This window comes from Montipora capricornis, chromosome 3 (genome assembly GCF_036669925.1).
Source record: "Montipora capricornis isolate CH-2021 chromosome 3, ASM3666992v2, whole genome shotgun sequence".
Lineage (NCBI taxonomy): Eukaryota > Metazoa > Cnidaria > Anthozoa > Scleractinia > Acroporidae > Montipora > Montipora capricornis.
Genome location: NC_090885.1, coordinates 39,496,805 through 39,519,062, shown reverse-complemented (window position 1 = coordinate 39,519,062; position 22,258 = coordinate 39,496,805). Strand labels below are relative to the sequence as shown.

Sequence of the window (22,258 nt, the reverse complement as noted above, 5' to 3'; positions counted from 1 at the left end):
GAGTTAAGCACAGATGCAAACCTCTATCACCAAAAGTTACATTGAAATACTTGGTTGAAATGCATAGAAATCAAGCAAAAAGTACTGAACTTCGGCTTGACGGCTATTACATGAAAACGAGGCTACAGCATAGGAGACCACTAACTTGGCATAAAGGTGAGGAAAAATCGGTAAAGAGTAAATGGATGACGACTAATTAAGGCCGCTGCTTGTCTATGTGTATCTTGAAATAGTAGAACCGTCATAACAGATAAAAGAAAATTAAAAATGTATATACAACGAAAGCAAAATATATATACAAAGTGAAAGATGAAAAATAAATTCTTGTGATCTGGGATTGTGGATGCTCTAGTGAAAGTTGGTGATTTCCAATTATTTCTAGACAGACAAATGAAATTTTTCAAATGGACTGGGCCGAGTGAGTACTAGCGACCTGCCCTGATTCTAGATCCGCCATTTCTTTTGTCTTTATGTTTGCGTTGCCTTTCTATCTCACATTTCGTTCTCGTGAAAGAGAGCTATATTTGACACAAGACTATAAAGAAAAGACAACTACACCTAAAGGATGCAGTTTTTCAACCTTCCAGTTAAAGTGAATGCCGTATTTACAGGTTTTTTCTCTGTAAGTATTCGAACAACAATTATACAGAGAGAAGCCCGTGCAAGCCGTCCAACTCCGAGCTGACAAGACTCTTCGCCAGGCCGCCATAGCAAAACAGAATTCGATTGTTAGTAAGGATGTGGTTGCTGCAGAAGCACATTATCATTTTGCTTGCCATAGAAGCTACACAAGGAAAAGGACATCAGATGACAGATTTTGGTACCACAGATGATGATAGTGCGCAATACGAAATGGCCAAGCAAACAGCTTATACAGAGCTTTTCAATCACATCCGTGATGTAATCATACCAAAGAAAATCATTTTCCAGTTGTATGTATCCCTCTAGTTACCAATGAAGATCAAACGCCAACAGCAGGCAAACCAGCAAAAGAGGCTGCAGCAACGAACTTGGTACGGATCCTTACAAGGCTGGCAGACACGAATAACCAAGGAGACGCCGAGCTGGACTGGGTTTAACCAGAGATGAAGTGAGTCTCCGCCGACGTGATTCAATACCTTCCCACCATAAACGCCCCAGAAACAGACTTGGCAACTGTTTTCGAGACATTAATTCAAAGAGAAGAGATTAGGAGCAAACTATCCCTTGACACGATCGTCGTTGTGATGGATCAAGGTTTATACACCAAAGCGTGCGAGGTCGCTTGGAAAGAGCAACGCTTCTCGAACATTCTATTGATGGAAACATTCACACAATTTGTAAATATGTTGTCAATCATTGGAAAGGGGTTTGGTGACGCCGGTTTAAGAGATATTTCAATCGAATCCCGAATAGTGGCAGAAGGCTCTGTAACTGACGTTCTTGTTGGAAAGCAATACAATCGAGCTTTGAGTGCACACAAATGTGAGTACGAAGCTCTGATGCAACTGGCGTGGCAGGAATTCATTACGTGGTTGGACGACCGTGATAATCAGGCGCCTAGAGTACATGTTACTAGAGCGGGTGAGCAATCTGGCAGGCAACATCTAGCAAGAATCCTTTGAACATCTTCTTCAAAGTCCCATCCTTGATGAAGTCTTGGTGGTGTGGATGGAGTTTCCAGAGAAACTGAGAACTGTCTCCTGTCTGGATGATTTTTGTGGAAATGGTAGAGAATGTAGTTCTAGGAAAGATACGCGCATCGCGAGAGGGAAACTGGTATTCGCATGTGCACGCTATACGAGCAATGATCCCCTGGTGTTTCGCTTATGACAAGTTCAACTACACCAGATATCTCACGCCATACTACGCCCAGATGACGAAACTTGCAGTCTCATTAAGACGTTCTGAAGGCTTTCGAGGATGGTCATTTTTATGTTCAGCTGTCAGGTAAGGTATTGAGAAAATTTCGCCTTCGGTTGGCACATCTTCAGCCTTCTTCGCTCTTTTTTCAGAGTATGTTGCTTAAACTGAAAGGGACAGGGGGTGAAGAAATAGCACCGTCGGCCTCAGGGGTGTCTGTTGGAACTATTAATTCACCAACCTTTAAACATGATTACCCCTTGCTTTACTTACAAAGGACAACCCATTTGGAAGATACCAGTGCACCAGACAACAGAAGTCACACAGACCGCCCAAGGTGGAACCTCACGCTTCAGTCTTCAGCCCACCGCAGTGAAATTATACTACATCACAAAAATTTGGTTTTATCAACGGAGTTGATAATGTAAATTGGCCACCGTACAGAGATTCTTAGCTTTTAGCATCTCTGTACGGTGGCCAATTTACCGTATCAACTCCGTTGATAAAACCAAATTTTTGTATACTACTTCCCCACGGACGCAGCACCACAGTTTCTTTAGAAACTACCCCTTCATTCATTTATACTACATCACAGCAGAGCATAGAAGCGCTTTCCTTGGCCAACTTTGGGATGTGATCAATGGGAACAAGGACTCTAGACACAAATGATCTTCAACGTCCACGAATCAAACAAGACCAGGATGCAGTGTCCCGTGTAGCAGACATAATTCAAGGTTCGAACAACCCTTTCACAGTTAGCCAGCAAGGGCTCGTTAGTATTTCTACACCAAAAGCTCCTCCAAAGGAAGTCGCAACAGATTTGCAGAAAGCACATGAGAGATGGTAAGAAGTTACGACACGTTAGAAAGAGGGCATGGAAAGTGTACCCCAGGTGAAGAAATTTCATGACCCTATGAAGTCTTACAAGCTGAACACTTCCTGTGATATGAATCAGAAGAAAGTGACGTCTAATGGCAGAACTGTCATACTGGAAGCTGACAAGAGTGAATTAGATAAGAATGTTGATCTACCACTTTGCTGTCTTGCCCCAGCACAGTCACAAATGCATCTATTTTTAGATACACTTTGCGCGCGAAACAAAGGGCCGCCAATATTAACCAATCAGAAGAAGCCACATGCCTGCTTCTGCGATGTTTTTTTACAGGGACATCACAACTGATTTTCGCGGGAGCGGGTATTAGAAAAAAGGACTCATTTGTGACTGTGCTGGGGAGCCCACCAAAGCCATAACACTTTTGTCTAATTCACTATTGAAGCTGATCGATCTCTCTTTGGTCAATAGTTATGGCACAAGGGCGAAATCCTGAAATGAGACAAATTCTGAAGCACGCTCTGGGACCACTTCCGGTCCTTGGGCCTTATAAACACCGGATGGATACCTTCGTAAGACGAACAAAGCTGCTTTCGCCGCTCCTCTGCAGAAGAGCCCAGAAGTAGATGACCGCGTCCCCAACAATGACGCAGCGATGATCGACGGAATGGCTTTAGTACAGAAAATTTGCGCTGACAGTTATTTCTTTTGAAGCATCATGTGAAACGCTTAGGCAAATTAATAACTCGGAAACGATGTACCATACAGACCTGAGAATTGGAGAGATGGTTTATATATATATATATATATATATATATATATATATATCTCAAGTTGTTGGCTTTTTTAATTGAACGGTTTAGAAGTGTTTTTGTTTCGTGACAATGAAAACGAGCAAAACATGCGCGCACTGTCAAATGCTGTTTTGACAATATTGTTGCTTCTTTTTTTTCCTCATTCTCGTCAAACAAAATAAATTTCTACAAATCCCGAAATGCTTCAGCTTTGTGCATACGCAAGAACGTTAACTTTACTAATTAAGTTATTGAAGTCGCGGTGAGAAATGCAATTCGAATCCCTAAAAATTCGCTGTAAAACTGGTCAAAAAATCTTGTTGATTCCACGGTACATTGCAGTATTAAATCATTTAATCTAAATCAATGTAAATGAGTTTTCGTGAAACACCTCGCGCGAATTTTGAAATCCGAACTGCATGAATATGGGCGGGAGTGTTTTCATTTTCGGCGCAAGCGTTACTCGTAAGACGACGTGAAACGCAAGCTGTAAATGAAAACAAATCAAAATGAAACTTTAGCATTATGCTTTACAGCCATATATTAAAAGGCCACCTTCGCATTTGGCTTTATTTCGTAAAAGACCTCTGTCAGCCTGTCCGGTCAGACTGAGCGTTTGCCAGTCAAAACCTCAAATTAATTGGACAAATGTCCCATGACCAGCGCTCATTTGCAAGCTTGTAACCGAGGTCGAAAATTTAATAATGTGGTATATCACTGTCATTAACCGAGACAGTAACGAGCTCAGGTTTTAATTGAAGGGCATGATTTTAATCATTTTGTTAAAACAACGTTCTTATGACCATCTTTGCTTATTCACAAATTAAGAACTCCGTCGAAAGACAATGACCCTTTCGTTGTCCTCCGTTTCAACACTGAAATATTTGATTTAAGAATTTATTTCACTAGTTCAATTTAAAAGCGGTTTTTTTTGGTGATACAAGTTCGCTAGTTTGGTACAAGCACGATAGAAAAGTTAAACATAAAGTCCAATTTTCCTTTTAACTGCAGCAGCTACAGAATGCTCAGAATAACATTCAGGAAAGTACTTGGTCATAAAATAATAAACCCAACTATCCAATGTGCACTGCAAGTCGAGTGCAGGGCCTAAGGGTTAAAAAGTTTTCAAGTTACGTGACAACAACATCTTCGAACAAGTTCTCGTTAATGTTTGGACAAGACAACGGTTAGTTTGGACTGGGTGAACGACTTTGTCGACCTTGCTCCTCTTCCTTCTCGCTAAAATCTGCTGCAGGAGACGCAGAGCGCGAACGTGAGGCTGAACGTGACCGTGCCGGTGACGGTGAGCGCGAGCGTGATCTCTCTCGTTCCTTTTCTTTCCTACTCTCGCGGTGATTTTCACGGTTTCTGTCGCTGCGGCTGCTGCGATCACGGCGCTTTGGGGAACGGGATCTGGATTTCGAGTGGGATCGACGACGGCGACGCCTAAAACAATAACACCATTTAATTGGAGAATATTTCTCGTATCCCAGAGCAAGAAGCGTAGAGATATAAAGTCTATCGGACTAGAAATGAAGACAGGGAACTTATTCCATTCATGTTCTTGCGGAAAGGACAGAACTTACACTAAACCATATTGGCAAGACCAAACAGAACACTGAAGCGGCGAAACGAAGAGCACCAAAATACGAATCAAAATTAAAACTGGTCCTCTACTTTCCCCACGAATGCAACAATCCCTGTCCTTTCAACCATTCAGTAGTTGCGGAAAAATCTATCAGGAAGAACACCTCTCTTGGCTATGCTAATAAAGTACTTTTTATCCCTTTTTGATGCAAAACTGAAAAGCGTCATTCAAAACAGAAGGAAAAAAATGCAAGTTACCTTGGGCTGCGACTGCGGGAACGGCGGCTGCAGAAAACAGTAAAAATATGGGATCAATACATATCTACATATATATACATACATACTTACTTAATTGACCGCTCCCTGTAGGGGCTTTTCAGGGCCGATGAAACAATAAATGAAACAACAACTGTTAACAATCCCAACTGGCCGGAGGCAAACCAATTGGCTATTTACAAGTGCACCCGAGAAACTGAACCAGGGACTACCAGGAACAAATTCAACGGGTGGTCAGGAACCCGGGATCTCCGGATCTCAAGGCAAGCGCCCTAACCACTGGGTCACACTGCCTATATTAGGTTTCATTAAACTCTGTAAGTTACTATTAAACAGAAAACACAGGAGACAAGTCCCAATATTCCACGATATTTTACCCTTAGTTACATGTATTTGTACTATTTAAACAGTTGCAGAACCAACCGAATTATTTCAAAAACTGACACTTTTCAAATCAACCACATTATTTCAAAAACTGACACACTTCTCCAAAAAGAGTTTATATGTAAACGGTTATCCTTAGTTTACAGTCCAGGGCCAGGTTGTTCGAAAGCCGATCAACATAATCCTGGGTAGCATAAACGTTTGTTCCATGTTTTCAACTTATTGGTGAAAGTTTCCTTTGCTTATTTTTGTTTTTCAAGATTAACTTCTTCTAAAGTAAAGTTGTGCCGAATATCAGCGTTGAACAGCATTTGGGAGTAGAGAAATAAACTGATAACTCCTTGGTTTATTTTTAATCTGGGATTAGCGTTAATAATAAATCACTTATTGGCTCTTATTTATTTAACAGCAAAACTTGTAAAAATTCTCCGCAATAGACGACTTCCATAATTGGCGACCTCCTTTACATTCCTTTATATTTATATTAATTAGACCTACTGCCCTCGTTTTGAAACAAACATTCTTTTGAAATGTTCTCGTCGCAGCGAGGCGAGAAAGGCTTATTAGCATTAAAACAGAAGAATATTTTGTCCATTTTCATTTGACTTGGCCCCCATTATGAAAGAGGTCAAACTACACGCAAAAAATCTCCTATTCAACGCTATGGGTAGGGAAAACCTGAAAGCGAAAATAAACTGCTTTTAATCTTTTCCAACGGTCAAAAAAAGTTTAAAAGATGAGACCCTACACAAGGTTACTACTTATTTCCACCGTTTCAAATAATGAATTTATTTTTCATGGAACAAAAGCACTTTTTGTAATGATAACTTTCTATGAATGAGAAATGTGACCCTCGCACTTAACTGGACAATTTAAGCGATTTTCTGCTTGCATAAATACCATAATACACCTCTTTTACCCCCCAAAATTTTGCATTATCATCGTTTGCAATTTCTTCAGGGACAGGGCGGAGGGGTTGGCGCAGTGGTAAGATCACTCCCTTCCAACCCTAAGGTCCTGGGTTCCATTCCCGGTTCTGCCGAGAGTGGAATATTTGGCGACCTTCTTTCCCGCTGAAGTTCACTCAGCTTTCCATCCTTCCGAGGTCGGTAAAATGAGTACCAGCATGCATGGACTGCTTAGAAGCGGCTGCAATTTGCGCCTGTATATGCTTCCAGTCCGCTGGGGGTAAATTGATCATTGTAAAGCGCCTTTGAGACGTTTGTGATAAAGGCGCTATATAAATGCACCACTTTACTTTCACTTTTATAAAGATGTCCTAAGAGAAATCGAAAATAATGCCTATGCAAATTCTTGGGGGTATGGGATTTGTTCAAGAAGAGAACTGTCTCTTACACAGACACCTGAAAAATTCAGGTATCTTCAACGGGATTCGATCCCATGACCTCTGCAATGCCGGTGAAATCCTCGACCAACTGCACTAAGAAGCCACTCAGGTTTCTATAGGAGACTATTATTATTGCTTAAAAAAAAGTTTCCTTTTTTCCAAGACGCCTTCTCATCAGACTGTGATTAAAATCAGGTCATGTAAGTGCAGTTATAGGGTATTTCAGTATGACAAATAAAAAAACGTGCTATCCTACAGCTACACGTAGCCAGTTTCAAATTGCAGGGCTGTTGCAAAAACATGGGAACTCTACAACCAGCACAAAAAAGCTCTACAGGCATGAAGTGCGTTGTCCTCAAACTGTACAAACCTGTAGTTATCCTCTTGGTTGTCTCTTCTGCTGCTGCTACTGTATCCACCGCTGCTACTGTATGTCTCTCGCCTTTCTTTGTTTCTCATCTGGTTCGGAGCTAAAAAGCATATCAATTGCTGTAAAATCAATTCGCCTCCAACATAAGCAGACAAGTCCATTGACTATTTAAAATTTCATATACAAAAGAAACAGTTTTTTTCATGTTAAACAAATTAATGTGCTCTGTTCTTACCATTCAGTTTGTAATAGGCTCTTGAAATAGCTAGCATCACTGGCTATAGCAGGGGCACCAAATATCAACACACATCACGTTCTCTCTTTCAGTGATTTATTACTTAATATCCTTTTCAGATAGCAAGCCAGTCACACTGTTTTCACACAAAGATATTCCACCTTTTTCCACCAAATCCTTTTCAACCACATAGAGCAAACATCAGAGGAAATGCAGATTGGTTAACATTTTGAAGGACCCTGCAGTGCCAAATCCTATCCTTAACATCAGACAATACACATATGCATACACCTTTTTTTGACTTGACAAATAGCACTTCATATTGCCTTACTTTTTCTGTCTCCCTCTGCAAACTGAACTTCAAGTTCTCTTCCAAGCAATACCACTCTGTCCAGATAGTAATGAGCATCCTCTGCATCTCTGATATCTTCAAATGTACCAGATGTTAAGGCTTGACTTTCTCTATACCAAAGCTGATCTTTACCAGAAGCTACAAGGGTGCTTCACTGAAGATGGAGTTTATGCTAGCCAGACCACATTTTCCTTTACTACACACCCATCAGGTGAACATCTTTCAATTCAGTGCCCTGTATTTCTTTTTGCAGAACACAGATGTCTACTGTTGTTGCAACCTGACAAAGCAGCTTCCATTCCAGATGAATTGAATTAAACTCATTTGAATAATCAAACTATTACATGTAGAGCACACACTTACGGGGAAAATCAAGCAAAATTTGGGGCTGTAACTATTCATATCAAGATAACAAAATACTGTACCAACGATATCCTTTTCTTAACAAAAACTTAAGAAAAAATCTGGTTGACCATGGCTTTGCTATTCACAAAAAGAAACTGAAGCAGTTTTTAAATGGCCAACGACAACCGTACAAATTCTTCCATGCCTTCTCCTGAAACTACGAAATTTTGATGAGGCAAGATTTTCACTTACAGTAGCACAAGTAGTATTCCTTGCAAAGTTGTGTTCGACCACTAATATTTGCATAATGCCCTCCCTCCATGCTTTTTAAACAGTTGAAGAGACCATGGTGATACTTGACAAAAACTGATCTTGCACCTTGGCTTTCTTTCTTTTCTCTGTAATGTATCAAACTCTATTTTATGTGTGCTTGAACTTTGCTTTGACAACTTTACTTTCAAACTTGTCCTGAACTGGCCCATGCATTTCAAAGGAACAATGATTCCTGAAAACAGACCTTTGCATTTTAAATTATATTTCACAAACTGCAGATGAAATATAATGAGAAAACAACAGGTATTGACAGTCCGCTCGCTTGTGCTTTGAATGCCTCCCATGGACCCCCAAAGGAAAAAAATGATGTCATCCCATAACACCAACGGGGCACGAAATATGTATTCCCAGCAACCACTTGTCAGTTCATATAATCTCAATTACACTGGCAGGCCACTTTGTGGCCTTGGTATAATTGTAATGGTCACTCACATGACATTTGAAGGGCATAGAGTTTATTTGTGGCCCAAGTGCAAGGGTTTAAATGATGCTAGAAGGACATAAATAAACTATGTGCCCGAAAAAAGTGATGTGATTATCATTATCAATACACAACGCCAAATCATACAAATTCATTAAATAAGCATGCATGTAGCATGAAACTATGGTATGGAAAGTTGTGAATCATGTCACAGCTCTCGTAACGTATGTGACTGGCTCGATACCCTTACTTGAAAACAAAAGACTAAACAATTGAAACAATGACTTATACCTCATTCACACCAAAGCTTAAACACGTTTAAACGTTGTTTAGTTAAACATGGTTTAAAATTGTTTTCTTCATACAAATTACTACCTGACATTATGAAGACTCCAAATTCAACACAATGAAGACACACATTAGAACTTACATGAATCCTACGTAAAATTCAGTGTTTCAGCCTTCCGTTGATCATTTTTATTTTGTTAAACCTGGTTTAATTAAACGTGTTTAGTTGGTGTGAATCGGTATCAGACTTCAAAACAATAGAAGCTGTTTACATTACCAAACAATAGCAGGTTAAGAGAGCTGCTAATTATTGCTTTGTTTTCAGTCTGGGTATCGAGCCAATCAAGTTATACGTTATGAGAGATGCTAAACTACTGAAAGTTGTTGCTACAATATGATCGGCTAAACAAGAGCAAAAATTGAGAAAAAATGCAAAAAACTCATCCACAAAAACTTGCACCAACTCTGTCATTGAAATGGTCCTCAGCATCAGAATTTCTCATTGCATTTTCAGCCCGATCATTTCCCGTTTGGCCTTCAGAAAGGTGCATTTTACAGAGGCAATTTGTCATTTGGCCTCACGTATTGATAATAATTATGATTTAACTTCGTAAATTGTGGAAGGGCAGAGGCCAATCTACTAGCCTTCCTTGAAGTATGTACAAAGATTGGGAAAAAATCACTTCTTATGTCCGCATAGTAACACCTCACATTTTTCCATTTTCAGAATAAATCAAAACTTGAAACAAATAAACTATGACTTTGCTGTGACACCTTATAACACAGGATATTAGAAGTGATGTGTTTCAGATAAATAAGTTCCACTTTCCTAAAGGTAGAGTGCATATTATCCTTTCAGAGGTTGAGATTTAGAAAGCTCTAGAGCATCGCTCAACATCACACCCTAGTTGAAATCTAACCTCTGCACCCACCTCTCTTTTCGAATTTCTAGAGAACCTTGAGGGAATGTAGGGTAACCAAATAGAAAACAGTCAGAAAATCATTTTTAGCTAATGAAGCTGCTAAGTAACAATATTCACTCTGAGTGTGTAGTGCAAAAGACATTTCAGCAACTCCCAAGAAAAAATTAATTCTGTTTAACTGACATAACAACACGGCCATCTTTAGCAAGCAAAAGTACTTACGCTTTCTTTCTTTCTTTGGAGCAAGGACTCCACATCGCTCAATTGCAACCTTTGAATATCTTTTGAACGAACGCTTGAACTTGCCTTGGTTGCGAAACCCTCTCTTTAATGAAGCTTTTCTAGAAGGTGCAACACGTGAGCTTTTTCTTTGCCTTGACTCTACAAAACGCTCTTTACCCTTGAACTTTTCTGTTACTTTATACCTTGCAATTTTAGACGAAGCTTGAGCTTTCAACGTTATACTCGCTTGTATCGCCTTTGCCTTTATCAACTTTCGACTCTTTATTACTTGAGCTTTTAATTATCATTTCCACATTGGGTTAGCTTGGGGCTTTTATATCTTTATCGATTTCTTTGCATGACTTTCTTGCGGACTTTCGCTTTAGCCCTGGTTATCAAAGTATAACAAAAGAATTTTAGGGCGAAGTAGTTTTCAACTGTAGAGAATAAATTCAAAGATAACATCACAATTTCAGGAACAAAATTAAAAAAGGATATTGTACATAGGAAAATCCACGGGATTCCCTCGTGTAGTAATCCAAAGGAATATACACATCAGTTATGCGGCCATATTTTCCAAACATGCGACGAAGGTCTTCAGGTCTAGAAAGAAAATTTTAAGTTAATATCGAAAGGAGACTCCTTCAGATCACATAAAAGATTCTTTCACCCTTACCTGGTGTCATGGTGTAAGTTTCTCACGTAAAGTGAGCTGTTTGGAGGTCGAGAATATCGAGACATTTTTAAGCTCAATTCGCCTTCTCCTGAAACGCTGAAAAGCCACGCTACAGTGAAAGGAAAATTATGGGATACTAATATGCTCTGTGCATTCTGATTGGTCATCACCTTCGTAACAATCGTTGTCCCAAATTTGGTTAAAGCCACCATATTAGGCAACAAAGCTTTTTTTGCTGCAGTTGGCGCGAAATTCGTTTCACATTACGCGCAACAAAACGCATTTACTGTCGGCATTTGTGTTCAATACTACGTTTTATTCTACTTTTTGATATCATTTTATGCTATTATGGACGTCACACCTACAGATATAGATAAATACAAAAATTCACGTCTAAAAGGCGTCGGAAGATGCCGTATTTCAAGAGATTCGCGCGCGGACAGAGAATGTTCCTTGCTCCGTTCAAGAAAGAACCCAAGAACCCCAGAGTCTTATGATCATGATCGAAGGTATGAAGTTTAAATTCTATTTTATTTAGCCGATTTAATTCAGCTACGAGATAAGAAGATTCTGATAGAACTGTTGCAAAAGGCTGTTATATCAATCCGTTGTAATCCAACGTTTGATCTTTTTGAAGATCTAAGCCCATTTCCCGCCTGAGTTGGACTGAGTTCTTTTGAGCTTATAGATGTATAGCTCGCTATGATAAGGGTGCTTTGAATCGTTGGTAATACGTTTGTAACTAGTCAACAGAGCTTTCTTTATACTGTTACTGCCCTTTTCTGTCAATTCTACTCATCTACATGTTGTTGATTTTGCTCAATTACGACTCTAGCTAATCCATCGCCCGCTGCAAGCGGCCGGAGCTGAGCGATGTGATGCGGCTGTATTCGCGGTCTAGAAAAAAGGAAAGAAACTTTTTGTTGTGCTCCCTTGTAGCTTTCACTTTGTAGTTATTCCTGAGAGGAAGCACCCTCAATTAATTTGTACTTTTTCTGTTACTTATGATGAACAAAATTCTTGTAGGGTTTAGGATACAACAATATTGTTATTGTGTTTTCAGGCGTAAAAGGCAAAATATATCAGAAGATCAGTGCATCTCGCTTTTTCCATCTGCTGAAAATCATTCAAAAGAGAACATATCGAAGAGCAGAACTTCGCAGTTTTCCAGAAATCGGTGGAGTGAAAACAGGAAAACTGCACTTGCAGACTCAACACATTCCCAAGAAATGCATTTGGACCTCTCTAAGGAATTTCCCCCACTTGGGGCTACAGAGTGAGTTACTAACGAACTTTATAATAAGTGATAGCGATGAAGATGCTACATAACTGCAAATTTAATTTATGTGCAAAAAAAAAAAGCCTATTTACACACCTTGCACATGGCAGCAGTTACACATAACTGGCCCAATTCACACAAAAATGGGCATGTGGAAGCTCAGGTATGATACATTTATTACACTCCGTACACAATACAGAGTTTGCTCCCACTCCTCTTCCACAGCATCCACATGGCCATCTGCCTGACTGAAGCCTTTCTCTTTCCTTATTTCCAGTCACCATTGATTTGGTCTTTTCCATATTTAATTTCAATCCCCCTGCTCCATTTCTGCCTTCCAACTATTAAACACGTCAGTCACTTCATCCTTTGATTCTGCTGTCAACACCGCCACTGTTTTCAATGTTGACCTTGATTCCACATACAGAGACATAACTCCAGCCACACGCCTTACTGGCACCCTCTCCTTGGCACTCAGTCAAATGCCTTCTCCAGGTCCACAGACATGATACAGTTTCTTCTTCTCACTGAACGTTTCCTGTATTTGCCTCATATTAAAAATTGTGTCTATTGTCAACCTTCCTGGATTAAAACTAAACTGCTGCCCATCCACTTTTATCAATTTCCTCAACCTCTCTTCCAGCACCTTCTCAAACAGTTTCATTCCATGCTCCAATAGTCTAATTCCCCTATATTTTCCACACTCCGAAACCATCTCCCTTTCCTTTATAAATTGAAAGTCACACTGTCCTTCCAATTTTTGGAAATCTCTCCCTCATTGACAGTACTTCTGAATACTCTTGTTAGTTCTCCTACCATGCCTGCTCTCTTTAGCAAGTCACCAGTCATTCCACTCCCTCCTCCTTCTACTTTTCATTCCTTTTATTGCTCTCTTTATTTCTTCCTCTGAGATCTCTTCTATTGTTCCTTCCACCACACCTATCTCTTCCAGATTCTGCTCATTTTTCTTGTTTAACAGGTCTTCAAAGTAACCTCTCCACCTCCCTAGTATCTCTTCCTTCTGTGTCTTCGTTAATATCTCCTTTTTCGTCCTTCATATATACTTTGCTTCAATTACATCTTTTCTCTCTTTCTGCCTTTGTTTTGTAATTCTAAACATTTCTTTTTGCTTCTCACTACTATTCAGTTCTTCACTCCAACTTTCCCATGCCAGCCTCTTTGCTCTGGCTACTTCCCTTTTTGCTTGTCTTCCTTTCTCTTTATATTCCCTCTTATCCTGTTCGTTCCCTGTTCTCTGCCATCTTTTACCCTCAAATTTTATTATGCTTACGATAACAACTGCGTGGCTGCATGCTCGGCCAATTTTGAAATTACTCAGCTGATTACTCCCTGAATTTTTTTTCCATTCAGTCCTATTACCATTACTAATTCTAAGCGAAAATGATTATTGTAGTCAACCCTTGTTACCCCCAATACAAACTCCATTAATGAGTAAAATCATCTTACATCGGACAGAGCAAATTTTTAAGTGTCACTGTTACGAAGGAAAGAGTTCATACACTGTAATTATTAATGAAAGCCTTGAATGGGACTTAAACCCATGACAGTGCTCTTGTGCTGCACTTGCAACTTGGACAACAACGTCTAAAGTGCGATCAACTGAGTTTGTCTTCAAATGCTGAAAAGGTTAGACCTTCACGGAATTTAAAGATTTGTTTTTACAGAGGAATTCAGGCAGCAGAAGAAATGAGGATATCATTCTTCCAAGTCCAGAGACAAATTTTATCAGAGACTCCATCCATTACAGAGGGACAATTGCATGGAATAGTTTAACGACCAAGGAAACAGTGGCTAAAACCTTGAAAAAATTTAAATGCTGTCTTGCAAATTTGACAATGGCAAACTCCTTATTTTTTTTTACTATTAGTGAAAGATAAAATGCAAAAATTAAATTAATTAAGATGCCTGTGCATGCACTTAACTTGAAGGATGGGGGAGAGAATATCAAGGTAGGCTTTTTCAGCAAAGAAAACACTGAAACCCGATGTATAGCATAGTACAGAATTACTATTGAGCTTGGCCAGGCCAAAAACCCCAACAAGAACCTCTTCGCTGAGAGAGCAGTCCAGGAGTTGGAAACGGAACTTCTTCGTCAGGAGCCGTTAGGCGGAGTCGTTTCTCCTCTCACTCTTGCCGTAGCCACTTCCGCCTTGAACTCTCTTATTCGTTCTCGTGGCCTTTCTTCGCGTGAAATGCGGACACAGCGGGACCAGCGGGACCTTGCCGACCACCATTTAATTGCCCTCCAGCATGAGCAGCGTCTATCCAACCACCCCCACAGTGAGCTTGCCAAAGCGCTCTTGCATTGTTTGAATTCTTACAAACACCCCTTGAAAACTCAATTTCTTGTTCTTGAAAACTCATTGAATACTCCTAGAAGTTTATGCACAAAATCCAGCACAAACCCTGGCAAGAGTATTTTTTTTCAAAAGCAAACAAAATTGCATGATCCCATAGGGTGATGTGCAGTTTGTAGTCTTTCCAATGTCAATATACATCATATGGTTTGTAATCAGGCTCAAGAAAAAACTTACCTGCATCATTCATGAGCTAATGAAAGATCTATTGTTTTCATCCACCAACATGGCTGTGATGATGTACTGTGGAAACCACCTATGGCACAAGGTAAAACCTTTCTCTTTGTAACTAAATGCTTCTTTGTGTGTTTTTTGTTTTTTTTTTTTTTGCAAAGTTTTAGCACTACCCCTGAAGTTATCAAGGATTGGGGAAGCTTGGTTGAAGAAGAAGAGAAAAAAGCAATTTCACAACAAGAGGAAACAAATCCCAGGTACATGAACAGTTACTGATTGCTGTCTCCTTGTTCCAGATATGTCCAGAATGCAAGTAATAAGATTCACACGGATTCAATAAATGTCAAGAAGTGTTGCCTTGCTCTTTTCCCCAACTTCAACATCACTCGCGTCTTGTAATACAGACAATTAACGTACATCACAAATTGAAAAGTGTCCCGCCCCTGAAATGCTGCTCCTCAATTAAGTAAGGATAAACAGCTGCAAAGACTCACTAGTTTAAAAATGCAATGCAACACGCTGAATTTGCAGCACAGGAGTTTCAAACTTTCAGCCTTTAAACTCATGTTTTGCACGTATATATAAACTGCTTTTACACGCTGCAATTTTAAGCTAGTGAGACTTTGACGTCATCTTATCCTTGATCCAACCCTCTGAGGTCCAATTGGTCAGTCTTGAACCTGAATAATAGCGGACCATCAAATCCTAAACTTGCACTCAAAGAAAAAAATAGCCTTTGGATAAAATTCGAAGTTCAAGATTTTGCCAGTCAGGTGTCAAGCAAACACGCTGTCAAAATCTGAAGGAAAAGGGAAGTGAATTTTTTTAATCATAGTAGCACTTTAAAAGGATATGTCTTTAATTACTTTGATTGAAGGGAGTGAAGTAGCCAATAACACTTTTCATCAGCTGTCGCTTCTCAGTACTTATTGAAACCACTACTCATGGAATAGGTGTGAAACTTGTGTATGAGTTATCACAGGTTGCACACTATTGTGGTCTCTTCCTATTGCTTCTGTTTTTGGATACCTCTTGCAGTGCTTGACATTAGCAGTCGTCTGGTCATTCCAGGCAACTGGTTTTTGGTAAAATGAAAAGCCAGGAGCATAGCGTCCATATACGCATGTGCATACCTCGAAAATCTAAAAAATATCTTTTATTCTGTTAATTAATTAATTAATTTATTTATTTATTGATTTAAAGATTTTTCGGCAAAAAGTGACTTTTACACATGCAAGAGTTTTCTGAAAAGTTAGCTTTTTTTCATGCTTTGGAAAACATTGAAAATGGCATTTCCGAGGCCCTAAAAAGACCTAAAAATAAAAATTGTCTGGGGGAGCATGCCCCAACACCCTTCCTAGAGGCTCACACCTTCAGTGCCGCCTCACCATGCTACGCTCCTGAAAGCCTGTACATGTAACTAATTCATGTGACCATAATTCATTGCAAATTAAATTCAATTTACCAGCACTTTGTTGTTATTGTACTTGCGCTACTCCCCTCATAGTTTTAGGTGCCTTGGTGCTACTTTTGCCTTTGAAGCTCGAGTACCATGTGAGCTAATTAAGGTGCAGGGTGACTGGCATAGTGACTTATTTAAGTTATCTCGAAATGACTGATCGACAAAAGAGAGTGGCAGCTACATATTGCTGTTTAGTTTAGTTGTCGCTTTTTTATGTTACTGTTATCTCTAATTATGTACTTACTCTCAACCACATACTACCTTTATTTCAAATTCTGTAATCACTCTCAACCTCATACTACCATGTTTGGGCCTTGGCGGTTTTGTTTATTGACTTCACACCAGTGTCTCGTTCTGCTTGTCAATAAACTGTTTTGCTCAAACATTGTAGTCTGTGTTTGATATTATAATTAATTATTTAATTAATTAACTGAGGAAGTGCCAAGTGATGAGAGCGAAGTGCAGGAGACATGGCCACAAGACATTGCCAAATAATATCCACTTCGTCCACTCATTTTTTGTCATTATCTTTGCTTCATCTTTCTCTTTCATACTCATTCAGTCACAACGCATGCTGTAATATTCAAAACTGTCTGCTCTACAACTGTCATGGATGCTTGGTTGTCATCAATGACAATGGCAAAGTTTTCACAAAGCCAGACAAATATCAATTTTCTGCTCCTTTGGACTAGTGAGGTGTTTGAGAAGTCAACCTTTCTTTCAAAGGGGACAGACATTAGGCACAATGCCTTGTATGGTCATGGTATGATCTCAAACACAGAGCTTGCTGATGGCACTTGCTTTTAAATGGCATTCTAAGAGGCAGATTAAAATAACTGATTTACACAGTGACTTACACAAACTTTACTTTCTTCTCTGCAGACCCAAAAGAAAACTTTTGCTCTCTGAAGCTCAAAAACAAAACCCATCAAAGCAAAAAAATTTACCTGTGAATGAACATAGACTTGAAAAGCGCCAGAAACAAATTGACTTTGGCAAGAATACATTAGCATATGGACGTTACATTGCTGCAGTGAAAAGGTAAAGAGTGCCCTGGGTATTTAACATAATGTAAGGACGACTTTGTACTTGCCCTTGTTTACGTCTGGGGCTCTCTCTTATGGCCCTGTAGTTGTGTACATCATACCACTGCAATTAAGTACCCTACTGGAACAAGTCATTTTGGTGTGAACCCGGTCCCCTTCCAAGTTGCTGTACCAGATAAAGAATTATCTTGCATTAAAAAGTGTACACCATAACCAAGACATGACAACTTATATTTCTCTCTTGGCAGACAGGAATGAGTAGCACATGCTTTATTTTCATCATACATGTGTACACTAAAATGTCAAGTAGACGTAATATATCACCAAGTCATATTGTTGTTAATATTAAATTTTAATGCATACAAGTGTCAGTGCATGCAAACAGCCCCCCGAGAAATATTATGCATGGCCAAGTGTACCCAATTTGATGGCCAGCATAAGTGAAAGTTAATCCATTGATCCCTGGAAGTGAGACTTCATAGATTTTACTCTGTCTAAAACCAGACGATTTTACTGATCAGTGGGTTAACAACCTCTTTCTCCACTCAAAAAGTCATGTCCCCTTTAATGACATGTAAATGAGTTTTAAAGAAAAATCTTTTAAAATCTTTTCTTGTAAAAGTCAATTACATTAATTTTCACTGTGGATGGATATAAGGAATTTACTGGCCCTGAACATTGAACCAAACCTCTACTGCAATGGCATGGAAAAGTGCCTTTCATAGTCAATTCATGACTACTGTTTGCAATTTGGTTGTGAGTTGAAATGTGACAAAAAGCAAATTTAAGGTTCAAATGCCTTAAAAACGCATTTCCCCAGTAATTTCAATATCATGGAAAAGGTTACTCGCATTTTTGTGTTTGTTGGAACACAGTGTTAGCAACAATGCATTTATTTGGCAAAAGACTGACTGTCATTATTTTCATGTATTGTGTAGAGAAGACCGTACTAAAGATGACCCTAACACCCCTAACAAGTTCCAAAGTTGTAGCACACGTTCATGGGTTGGTCAAGTCAAGATTTGGCGGCGTAAACTCCATGTGTGGGATCCACCAACTGAAGGGCAAGAGGATCTGTTCTTTTCTTCATCACAGAGGTACAGTAATTCGAGACTCCAAACAGACATTTTATGATATTACGGAAACTGCAGTTGGGTTAATTTACTGCATCATTGCAAAAATGCCAAAATTATGCAGCTTTGATTATTATAGTCTACAACTAACAGAGGCATACTGATAGAGGCACAGTGTGTTCGATATGATAAGATAATTAATGAGCTTACATAGTGGAACATGAGTGGTCTACCAATAATTGAACACTTCTTCTTCTTTCACATACACCTTCTACTTCTATGTGGTGTCATATCACACAACTCTCGTCTTTCCTCATGGCATGGCTATGCCATGACATAGTTCTCTCCAGTTTAATTCCTTTGTGACTTTCACACTAATCCAGCATTCAGATGTTGGTTTTTGGTGAGAAGAAAACTAGAGCACAGCAGTGAACTAACAACCTCAACCCATATAATAATAACACTAAGTCCATGAATTTTTGATCCAGGGAAGCGTTAAAATGTGAATAAACTGTCACTTATGAGGGTTGGCATACAATGCTTCAATAAGGAAAAAACAATTTTTATACTACCAAAAGACCTAAGCACAGACAACATTCCTGAATACATGACTGCTAAATTAATGCGATAAAAAAGTCCTTGCAGGCTATCAAACTTTTCTCACAGTCATTCTTTTGAAATAACATTGGTTGTGTAAGGATACATCATGAAAAAATGTACAGGTTTGCTGAAATTGTTGTGCTTTCTTCAGCACGGAAATTGTCACCCATCTTCTTTTTAAATTTAATGAATTTTATATCCTCGTGAAATGTAACTTGTGTGTTTGTTTGTTTGTTTGTTTGTGATCGACAGCAGCATTCAGTTACTCTCAAGTGATGTTAAGATGGAAGTGGACAGTAACTGTGATGCTGATGATGACATGATGTCAACATCAACCCCAAGCAGTGTTGATGATCTCTTCCATGGCTTTGACATAGATGCATGTTTAATGAATGATGGATTACCTCTTTAGGAACTACCAATAATTGTTAACTTTGTAACAAAAACTTAAGATTACATTTTGAAACTTGCATGTGAAATGGAGCAAATTTCTTGTCATTTTAAGACCCTCATTAACAAATTAACCATTTTAGCTATATAGCATTAGCGACTTTCCTGCTCAAGAAAATTGCAAGCTGTTTGTTTGTACTACATTAATAATATTGTATATTTAGAAATTAAAAGGCCCAAAGACTGTAGGACAATGTTTGACCAAATTTTACCAAGAAAGCTTTTGTGACTTCAATGGAATACCTTTCTTCCAATCTACAACAGTTCTTTTTTAATTTCACCAAAGTGCTGTTTGTTTTAAAAGAGAGGCTAGGCTTCTAACACAATGAATTTAAAATAGGATGGCTGAAAAGTGAATGGACGAAATGAATGACCACTATGCCCAGCTAGAAATTCCCATATCATTGAAATCTTCTGATTTATTGTGTTTTGGAAAGGTTAGCAATTTCATTGAAAGTTATTTTATGTACACTACTTTTAACAATTTGCATTATTTTTTTTATAACAATGCAGGTTAAAAAAATAGCTTGGGCAGTTTAATATCCTGTAAATCCTTCCCATTAAAGTTGGTCTGCATTTCTAGTTGTCCTGGTTAATGGTGTGATTTACTGGTAATATTGTAATATTTATTTTGGATTGCACATTTTCTACATTCATTGTTTTAAAGTCGTAGGTTCTTCGGTGCTTTATTTGACAACCAGTTTTAAAATGCTCCGGAAAAAATATTTTTTCAAAGACCTTCAAAATAGTAAAGAATGGTGTTTTAATTTTGAAATTATGTTTTAGATTGCACATTTTTGCTAAAAGATGACTCTTATGTAAGAAATAAAACTGAGAACATTGCATATGTGTTGTTAGAAGGATGGGCACCTTATGAAGTTCAACTCACTGTTGTGAAAGATTCCAACCTCGTTGATGCAAATTTTTGGTCAAAGATCTGAAAGATGTGCTCTTATGCAAGGTTGCTGCCTAACGGTCACCTGGGGTGCCCTATTTGCGAGCACGGGCAACCAAATTTCTGAACAAGTAGCCCGAACTGTCGCCTTACTTGATTCATCCTCACTTTCTTGTAAATATGATCCCAGCCGGAATTAATTCACTCTGGGCTCTTGAAAAAATGACTCGGCTACAGACTTTTAGAAATAAAACTGACAACATTGCATATGTGATGTTAGAGGGATGAGCATCTCATGCAAGTGTAAAAGATTCCAATCTCGTTCCCAGGGTCTCTCTTGTAAGACAGACCCTGGAAACGAGGTTGGAAAGAAGGCTGGGAAATATGGTCCACACGACTGCAACTGCTGCATGCTGCTCTACCATCTGTACTATGCAGTCCTCTGGGAGCTGGTCAAGTGCCAGTTACATATGCCATGCAGTGTACGTGCATGATTAAGAAGATACGTGTTACTGAAATATTTAACTAATTTTTAAAAGCTAGTGTACACTAGCTTAAATTAGTTGGTAATGTCATCTCCTGACTACAACTACTCCATTTAAAAAAAATATATCACATTAAGACTACTGAGTTAAGATAATTGACACAAAACACAGTGTGGCCCAGTGGTTAGGGCGCTTGCCTTGAGATCCAGAGATCCCGGGTTCAAGACCCGCTCTGGCCACTCATTGAATTTGTTCCTGGTAGTCCCTGGTTCAACTTCCCAGCTGCACTTGTAAATAGCCAACTGGTTTGCCTCCGGCCAGTTGGGATTCTTAAAAGTTGTTGTTCTGTTCTGTCGTTTCGTTGTGTTTCATTGGCCCTGAAAAGCCCCTATGGAGAGCGGTCAATTAAGTATGTATTGTATTGTAAAATGAGCAATAGCCTGCATAACTGGCGGTTGTGTCGAGTGGCAAAGCCGCAAGAGTGCTGAGGCGGGGACAACGAAGAACCTTTGTTTTCCCCTCCCCAGCCTTCTTGTGCTGCTCAAAATCTCTCATGATCTGTAACAACAACTACCAGCTATGGAGTCTAAATGAGCAACGTCAAAGTTTCCAAGGTAGCCCAAAACCAATTTTAGGAAACTTATTGGAGTGAAGTTACCATAATTGTGCTCTTGTGATACATGATGGGCAAGACAACAAGGGACACCAACTCAGCTGATGCCATGGCAACCCATGCTGTCAGATATTTTGTGCAGGATTATTATTGCTTCGGCCATCATTTCCACAGCAATGACAAAAAGATAATGAGACAAAGGGCAGCCCTGCCTTACATCTCTACTAAGCTGAAAAAATTGGTCGTCCAACCGATATTCAGAGTGCAACTTTTAGGAAAGGAAAAGGGAAAGGAACTTCCTTTGAGTCAGTAGTCATTCTAGTGCTGGAGCTCAATTGGGGACAATGTAAACTGAAATCAACAATTGTTAACTCAAATCAAGGCAAATGTTGGTTTTTGAGGCGAGGGGAAAACAGGAGTACCCTGAGAAAAACCTCTTGGTGCAGATCTAGAGTAGAGAACAAACTCAACCCACATATGACACCGAGCCTGGGAATCGAACCCGGGCCACATTGGTGGGAGGCAAGGTCACTGTGCCATCCCTGCTCAATATCAGTGATTTGATAAGGCTTTTG

General features: G+C 39.2%; 2 protein-coding genes across 4 annotated transcripts; one reads left to right on the top strand and one right to left on the bottom strand.

The window, feature by feature from the left end:
• Positions 1-4,217: 4,217 nt before the first annotated feature.
• LOC138043122 (serine/arginine-rich splicing factor 10-like) lies at positions 4,218-11,455 on the bottom strand. Its single transcript, XM_068889254.1, has 6 exons — positions 11,229-11,455; positions 11,051-11,155; positions 8,000-8,103; positions 7,434-7,533; positions 5,314-5,340; positions 4,218-4,914 (listed from the first exon to the last, which is right to left on the bottom strand). Exons 1-6 carry the CDS (start codon positions 11,438-11,440, stop codon positions 4,656-4,658), a joined length of 807 nt encoding a protein of 268 aa, XP_068745355.1. The 5' UTR covers positions 11,441-11,455; the 3' UTR covers positions 4,218-4,655.
• A 15-nt stretch (positions 11,456-11,470) lies between these two features.
• LOC138043121 (histone RNA hairpin-binding protein-like) lies at positions 11,471-20,533 on the top strand. 3 transcript variants are annotated; one of them, XM_068889252.1, is made up of 6 exons: positions 11,471-11,737; positions 12,292-12,504; positions 15,227-15,316; positions 17,404-17,562; positions 18,506-18,664; positions 19,493-20,533. In XM_068889252.1, exons 1-6 carry the CDS (start codon positions 11,577-11,579, stop codon positions 19,650-19,652), a joined length of 942 nt encoding a protein of 313 aa, XP_068745353.1. In that variant the 5' UTR covers positions 11,471-11,576; the 3' UTR covers positions 19,653-20,533. The 3 variants fall into 3 exon arrangements, with proteins under 3 accessions (XP_068745353.1, XP_068745352.1, XP_068745351.1); XM_068889251.1 differs by having other exon boundaries at positions 15,221-15,316; positions 19,496-20,533; XM_068889250.1 differs by having other exon boundaries at positions 15,221-15,316.
• The last annotated feature ends 1,725 nt before the right edge of the window (positions 20,534-22,258 follow it).

What these genes read in the sequence shown, in the direction of transcription:
- LOC138043122 (XM_068889254.1), bottom strand. Translation starts at nt 11,440, where the DNA reads ATGGTGGCTTTAACCAAATTTGGGACAACGATTGTTACGAAGGTGATG. An exon ending in TGCAGAGGGAGACAGAAAAA is followed by an intron (nt 7,534 to 7,999) that starts GTAAGGCAATAT and finishes TATGCTTTTTAG; the next exon opens with CTCCGAACCAGATGAGAAAC. An exon ending in TCCCGCAGTCGCAGCCCAAG is followed by an intron (nt 4,915 to 5,313) that starts GTAACTTGCATT and finishes TTATTGTTTTAG; the next exon opens with GCGTCGCCGTCGTCGATCCC.
- LOC138043121 (XM_068889250.1), top strand. Translation starts at nt 11,577, where the DNA reads ATGGACGTCACACCTACAGATATAGATAAATACAAAAATTCACGTCTA. An exon ending in TCTTATGATCATGATCGAAG is followed by an intron (nt 11,738 to 12,291) that starts GTATGAAGTTTA and finishes TTGTGTTTTCAG; the next exon opens with GCGTAAAAGGCAAAATATAT. An exon ending in TACATTGCTGCAGTGAAAAG is followed by an intron (nt 17,563 to 18,505) that starts GTAAAGAGTGCC and finishes TGTATTGTGTAG; the next exon opens with AGAAGACCGTACTAAAGATG.